At 45.0% G+C, this 7,256-nt stretch overlaps 1 protein-coding gene across 3 annotated transcripts in view; it reads right to left on the bottom strand.

The window, feature by feature from the left end:
* The window catches only part of MYO1C (myosin IC), an 86,356-nt gene that overhangs the window by 13,364 nt on the left and 65,736 nt on the right, over window positions 1–7,256 (bottom strand). For all 3 annotated transcript variants that reach the window (XM_025214588.1, XM_006032884.3, XM_014524297.2), the window contains exons 14-20: window positions 6,850–6,941; window positions 4,117–4,211; window positions 3,864–3,910; window positions 3,485–3,565; window positions 3,190–3,295; window positions 479–596; window positions 152–265 (exon numbers count right to left, since the gene is read on the bottom strand). In XM_025214588.1, the coding sequence (XP_025070373.1) occupies window positions 152–265; window positions 479–596; window positions 3,190–3,295; window positions 3,485–3,565; window positions 3,864–3,910; window positions 4,117–4,211; window positions 6,850–6,941 (653 nt within the window). The remainder of the gene's footprint in view (window positions 1–151; window positions 266–478; window positions 597–3,189; window positions 3,296–3,484; window positions 3,566–3,863; window positions 3,911–4,116; window positions 4,212–6,849; window positions 6,942–7,256) is intronic.

Here is a 7,256-nt window from a genome sequence, read left to right as displayed (position 1 = left end):
CCACAGGGCCTTGCTTTCTGTACTCAGCACTCTCTTTGAGACCTGTAACCTGAATACCTCACCCCCTAGACAGCAGAGTCTTATTTAAACACTATGACAAAGACTCCTAATGACTCACATCCCCCCTTGGAAAGATAAAAGAATAACTAACCGGCCCATCTTGTACTCTTCCTGTTTGTACCCTAGGTATTTCACCAGCACAGCCACGCCGTCATGGGGCCGCCCATCCCACATGGGCCACGTTTCTGGACAGAGAGATTTGTATCTAGAAGCGAACAGGAGAAGACACCTTAGAAAATAAGAAGTCCAGAGTTTCAGCATAGTACAAAAGGAGGGTTCAAGCACCAGTCCTTCCAACAAAGAGCAAACAAGGCTTTCAAGTTAAACAGGGTATACATTTTGCAATATACAAACGCCTGTTCTCAGCATAGACACAGCGAGGGGAAAATAGGTCTGTGGCAGTTATGGTAAAGCTTACCTCTGCAGGAAAACTTCATATTTCCGGCGATATGCAAACCCAGCCCTGCGCACTCTCAGATTCTCCATCAGTCCCAAGTATTTCACTTGGTGTCGGATTAGCACTTCAACAAACTGACCTGAGAGCATAAAATTGAAGGAAGACTATCAAACTGTAACTGTCCTGCACTCTAGAAAAAACTATCAACCCTTAGTGGTCCCTGTGCAGATGCATATACTCACTAAGGAACTCTGGTACAGTGCCAACTGGGATGGCTAATGGGAATGAGGACAGAGCAGGGGAAATTAGCCCATCTAAGTTGGAAGCAAAATTCAAAGAGCTTAATGCCGGGGGGACCGGGATAATTTCCATCCCAGAATTCTGAAAGGACGTGAAACTGGAAGTCTAATAGCAAGGATTTAAATGTCGGTTAAGTCCAGGCTGTGACCATAACAGGGAGCAGGGGCTCATGCCACTTTAAGAAGAAAAGAGCAGAAGGGCAAGACCTGTGCAGGCAGGGGAGCAAAGCCAGCTGCTAGAAAATAAGCAATCCAGAGACAGCAAGGATAGGAACTACCAGACGGAGTGGCTATCCTGGAGCTAGCTGCACTGCAACAGGCAACGAGACAGAGACAGAGCTCAGGGGAAGAGACATAAGCCCAACTGCAGGACCAGAGAATTAAGTCTGGCCCTGACCTCTGGGAGAGAGGAGCTCCTGACAGCACAGACTGCTATAATGGAAGCTAAAGATCCAAGAAGGTACCCTGAAGGGTGAAGACAGCTGACTGGGGTAGGGTTTGACAGTGACGTAGGGACCCAAGGTAGAGTCTTAAACTTTAAGTTAGAGACCAACTGGTTCGGGGTTTGTTTTATTTGGCTAAGGGTTTGGGTTGGGGGGCGGGAGGCTGGAAGGCACGCCATGCCGTAAGGGGCTGAGGCCAAGACAGAGCCCTGCAGGGATCTGGCACCCAGTGAAATGCATGGGCTAAAGCCAGGTGATTCATTGGCTCAAGGCTGAGGCTCTGCAGGCTTGGGGACCTGGGGGTACGAAGGCCACAACCGGTGCCCATAAGGCAAGCTCAGTGCTAGCAGAGAGCAAAATAGTCCTTATTAGTAGGCTGAGGGCCCAGTGATGAGGACTGAGGTATGGCTAAGTAAGGTAGTTGGACTAAGGGCAGCACCACCAGGATCACTCCAGGGCTCTGGGGCAGCCTCCCAGCTTCATGTAGCATTTACATCAAGGCGTGGCACGAGAAACAGCAGTGGGGCAGGATCCGTGTGGCCACCGGGAGGCATTATGGCCACCTGCAGGGCCAGTCCTCTCACAGTGACCATTTGACTGGAGAACAGCAAATGAAGAACTTGTATTTAACGAGAAGGAAAAAAAACAAGCAGGCAAGTGCAGACCTGTTACTCTCATCTCAATCCTATGCAAGGCTTTGGACTGTAGAGATGACAAGGGACAACTGGATAATCTAATTTCTTGTACAACACAGGACACATGCACACAAAATCCTTTTGGAGTCTCACCAGACAGAAACTAGGTAAAAAAATCAGAACTGTAAAACGCTAAGCACTGCTGATCATTATCTCACTACATCTGCAGGGCTGAACAAGAGTAAGATGCAGGAGAGGATGTATATTCAGGGACCCGGGCTTCCTGGCTGCCGTGAAAAAAAACAACAGATTTTCTCTTTTAAAGGAGAAAAGTGTGGATTTTCTCGTCTGAAGGAGTAAAACGCAAGAAACTAAGGGTTTCCCCTTGAAGGCTGACATGGTTCCAGTCTGCAAGGGGTTGCCACGTACATGTGTGCACACAGTGTGGTGGTGAGCAGCTCCCTCCAGGCAAGTCTATGGGGGTGTGGGGCACAGGTGATGGGGCAGGGAGGTGGCAGGGGGGCACAGGCAACGCAGCAGGGGGTGGAAGAGAATGTGCTCCCCCCATATTTCTGTGCCCGCACTGGGTGCAGAAATGGGGGGCGGGGAGGGGGGGCACATTTCCCCCTTCCCACCATGTTGCCTATGCTCCCCTGGCTACACATCACCTGTGCCCACACCCCACCTTCCCCCAAACACCCACTCCATTCCCCACAAGCTGGTGGACTGGGGGTGGGGGGCAGCGGGTCGGGAGTGAGGGGCACCAGCATAGGCAAGGCACTGGTATATCGGGGCTGCTCAGTGCCTCAAAGCATCAGGAGCAACAGCTGCAGCTGGACCCATGCCCTAGTGAGCGAATGGTCAGAGGGGAGCTCTGATTTTACATGGTAAAAAGACCCAAATCAAATGCCAAAATTTACAGGTATTTAGAATGTATTCAATTCTAATGATTGGGGCACCAGTAGGCTTCCGATCTGCTTTAAAACCGTAAATATAACGGTAAAACACTGTGTTCCACTGATACTTACCACTATATATATATATATATAGTGGTGTTTCATTTTAATCACGGAAAAACATGAAATTTGGGGGTTTTTTTAATCAGAAAAATTGGGATTTCAGAGAATTTGGGATTTTGAAACACAGAAACTAGGATCCCTTTTATCAACATGTCATCCACAAAAGACATAAAGTTACCTTACACTGAAATGTTTCACTTTATGTAACCAGAATTTGAACCATCTCTATTTTTGACTCCTGTCACCAAGTTACAACTTTTGGAATAAATCCCCCACTACATCTATAATGGGGAAGTGCCTGGAAAACAGGCAGGGCCAGGAAGTGCCAAACCTTACCCGCTTGTTTAGAATCATTAGGTTTGATGCAGCGAATGTAAGATGGCTCCTTGGACATCAGAATTTCCATTAGTTTCGACAGGCTGTTCTTAAACTGAGTTGCCGCCTAGGTGGGAGAAGAACAGAAGACTGATGTATGAAGTTACCATTTAGGGCTAGTACTGTTGACGTTGCACCAGACACACGTGGCTAAGAACCTGTCTCCCAATTTTAAATGTAAGAGGTCATTTTTAGAAGACTGCCGCAGGCAGAAGGCACGTGTGGGGACTTCTCCAATTCCAACGGTTATTCTTACCGTTTCAGGTCTCTTTTTGTCTGTCAGCTCCGTCCTCTCAAAACACTGGTTCACAATGGGATTCTCAGAGTTGCACATGGTCTAGAAAGAAAAAGGAGAGGACATTTTTAAACCTAAACTGGACAAGGTACAAAAGTCTGTATTTTACAGAATAGGCAACTACATGGGAGTTGAGTACAGAAAAAACAGAGCAGATTTCATCAAAGATAAATGCCAGTAATAACACACACTTTGAGCACCTCAGGTTCTGAGACACAACAGGCCTATGGACCGCACATCCTGAAGATGAACAGATCTAACAGAAATATCAAACCACTAGAGCCATTTCAATTCTGCTCTTGACGGACAACAGAACAAGCGATGCTCAGTCCATCCTCACCTCCTTCAGGTTCCGAAACAGAAGGTCATTGTTTTTATCCAGAAATCCTAGAAAGACAAAAAAAAAAAAATCAAAATAATGCAAGATGTGGAAGTAAGAAATTACTGAAATTACATAGTTACCTATTAGCTGACTGTTAATTTTTGAGTCAGCAATTCTGCATGAACTTGGAAGAAGGGCAAGGAGTAGGGGGTCGGAGCAGGTGAAAATATATAATAAGGGGCCTTGGTGCGATTGGTTGCATCATATTTACCTGAGACACTGTAGGTGACCTCGCCCGCGTAGTGCAAGAGACGAAATTCTTCACGGCCTAGCGACTTGCGAGTCTTCTGGTCAGCCAGCTTGTGTCTGTGGAGGAAGAAGTCAAGGCTTTGCAAAGAGACACTATTAGCCTTGGGGAGGGCTCATCCTTGAGTACTACTGATATCACCCTGAAAACACCCTGATCATGGGATTGGAACAGAGGACGAGAAGCTGACATTTTACTCATCTTTAAAGGATAACAATAAAAAGCAACAAGTCTCAGAAATCTACACAGATGTGTTCCAGAAACAAGCAGCCAGCTCCCAAGGCAAGGCAGCAGTACTCTGTGTGCATCTAAAACTACAAACGGAGCCAGAAAGCACCAAAGGATTCTGACACTGAAACACAGAGAGATCAGAGACCTCAGGCTGGGAGGGAATAATGGGGGCACCACTACCATTCAGCCCTTGAGCTAAACAATCACAATACTTGAACACGAGTGGAAGAAAACCTAGTTTTCATTGAAGGTACAGTTTGTAAATGACCACTATAAGAATGGCAGGAGCCATCTGAAGGATAAAGTTAAGCAACTTAAAATTATGACATTAGCGTGGCAGTTATGAGCAGAGTGTCAAAAGGGATGCATCTTTCAGGACACCAGCCAGGTGGCAGAGAGATACCGTGGTGGATACGAAAGGATAGGACACATCAATTCCAATTCCATAACAATTCCAACATCGTTTAAGCTGCTCTAAAATTCACAGATTTCTGACCATCTATAAAGGCAAAATCCCAGTCCCTGCTCTGTTTATTTTTGGCTGATTTTCCTGTTGCAGCTCAGATTTGTGTAGATGTGTATGCTCTCTTGACCATGTGCTTTGACTTCATTCAGTGACTGTATTAACTCAATCCTTCAGTGATAGTAAAAATGTATTTTAAAACTCTCATGTTCCTTGTTATCCGAGGACCCTCACTAACAATAATCTTTGGATTCTCACTTCTCTTGGACCTACACTGCAGACCTTCCCTTGTACAAGATGATTCTCTTCTCTCAAAACATGTTATAGTTACTTTTATTATCCCTGCGCACAAGTTTAGATAACAATCTTAATTTCAAGATTGCCCAAACTTTGGAGATCACATAAGGGAAGCAAACAAAAGAGTTTAGCAGAAACACTGTTTTTCCTTGATGTGATTGTACTCACTTTAGACAGCCTTTTCCCACACAAGGCAACCTAATCATCATATCCAAAAACCTGAAGGAACAGTGACCCCAGACTGAATCTGCTATGCAATAAAAGCAAGCAGAAGAGTCAATCGGAGGACATATTTCAGACAAGGGATCAGACAGGGCCTCTGAGAAAGAGGATTGTCTCCCTAATCTAAACAATTTAGTGAGGATAAGGAATATAGTCACCTATAAACCTATAATGGGATCCACCTCAGCCACAGGTGTGCCTGTCTTATGGCAATGTCTTCCCTCAGCTGAAATGAAGCTTTAGGAACAAACTTCAGAGGATGAACTGATCAACTGGACTGAATGTATTAATGGCCTCAGAGCAGTGCTTGGGAAAGGGCACAAAATGACCTTTTTCTGGGGATACGAATGGGATGTCCATCAATTCAACTAGAATTAAACTGAAGCCCTAACAGGGCAGATGCTCTTTGACTAGGAGGAAGACATGATCAAGACCTTTCAGAAACTATAACACTATAGGGGATCAAAATATGGGGTAGCTTTGGACTACAGATGAGGTGTGAAACAAATTACTGCTAGATGCACTCTGAGCTGACAGGGTGCCTAAGCAAAGCTGGTGGAACAAAGTTTTGGAACTGTGTTTTATATGAATATAAATGAATTTCAGCAGTATAGTTGCTAAAAAGGTCAGCTTCTTCCACAGGGAGGCCTTGTGCGATCAAGTAGACCTTCCAAGGAATCTGAGATGCCTGTAGCCATGCCGAGTATCTCCTGGCAGTAGCCATATCAGGTGCATCAAGCAGAGCCAGAGGGAAGTTTTAGCAGTAAATTAACCTTCATCCATAAAACAAACTTCTTGGTATGCTCTTGAGGTTGCTTAGCTAGGAGATTTGTGGGCCTGTCCTAAAGAGGCAACTGCATCGGTCAAGCAAGACAATTGTATTTGAAGAGCGTTGGTAGATGACACTTTTAAACCAAATGGCTCAGTGTCTTGGGATTCTACTCATGAAGATCTTAGATGAGAACCTATTGTTTTCAACACGCAGGCTTACTGGTTATACAAGCAAACTCTTGAGAGAGAAAAGGCTTTTTTGTGAAATCTTTTATTGGACCAACTGTCAGCCTAACCGAAACAATGTAGTGAGAAGAAGGAATAATGGTCACCTATAGGTGGCCTTTTTTTTCTCCTCCCACACCTCCTAATAAGACAGACTCAGTCTAAATTGAGACTGCAGTAGTTCTGAAACCACATACTCTCATAAAAACTTACCACCATCATCATCTTCCCCCCTGCCAACTTTGCATGTGTTTGCTTCTTTGTTATACCCATCTACATCTCACTTTTTGGGGTGGGGAAAAAAATCTTAGGCTTTTATTCAAAGTGCAGGACCACTGGAGCTTCAATCTTACTAGGATGCCTGGGTGCTACTATAATATGCATAAGTAAGTAGTGGTACAGCAGTACCTGAGTAATGAAAACCCTCAAGCTCTATTCCATGCTTGGTTACTCCTCACAGAACTGGAAACAACTAGATAAGCACTCACGTAAGAAAATGGGGGTGATTCTTCACTGTTTCCTCCAGCTTCTCCAAAAACGTCATATCAGTGGCATCGCCAGGTCTCAAACATTCTTCATCCTATAGAGAAAGAATTGGCAACTACAGTCAATTTGTAGAAGCATATATATTCTAGCGCAGATTTCATTCCATGTGTGTCAGCATACAAGCCAGAACCACACCATCTCACTGAAATGGCACACCCAGTTTGTACCAGCGAACACTGCCTGGACCCATAACTCTTTCCTGCCAGCAGATGAAAGCAGCACCTCTTCACGTACAAAACGGCTTACCTGCTCCCAGAGCTCAGGTGAATTTTGGAGATCAGCATAATGAAAAATCTTGCTATAACCTGGTATTAGCTGACTAACCTATGTACACAAGGGGCACGTCTAC

Source organism: Alligator sinensis, unplaced genomic scaffold (genome assembly GCF_000455745.1).
Source record: "Alligator sinensis unplaced genomic scaffold, ASM45574v1 scaffold1244_1, whole genome shotgun sequence".
In the NCBI taxonomy this organism is placed as follows: Eukaryota; Metazoa; Chordata; order Crocodylia; family Alligatoridae; genus Alligator; species Alligator sinensis.
Note: the sequence above shows the minus strand (reverse complement) of the source record. Positions and strands in the feature narration are given on the sequence as shown.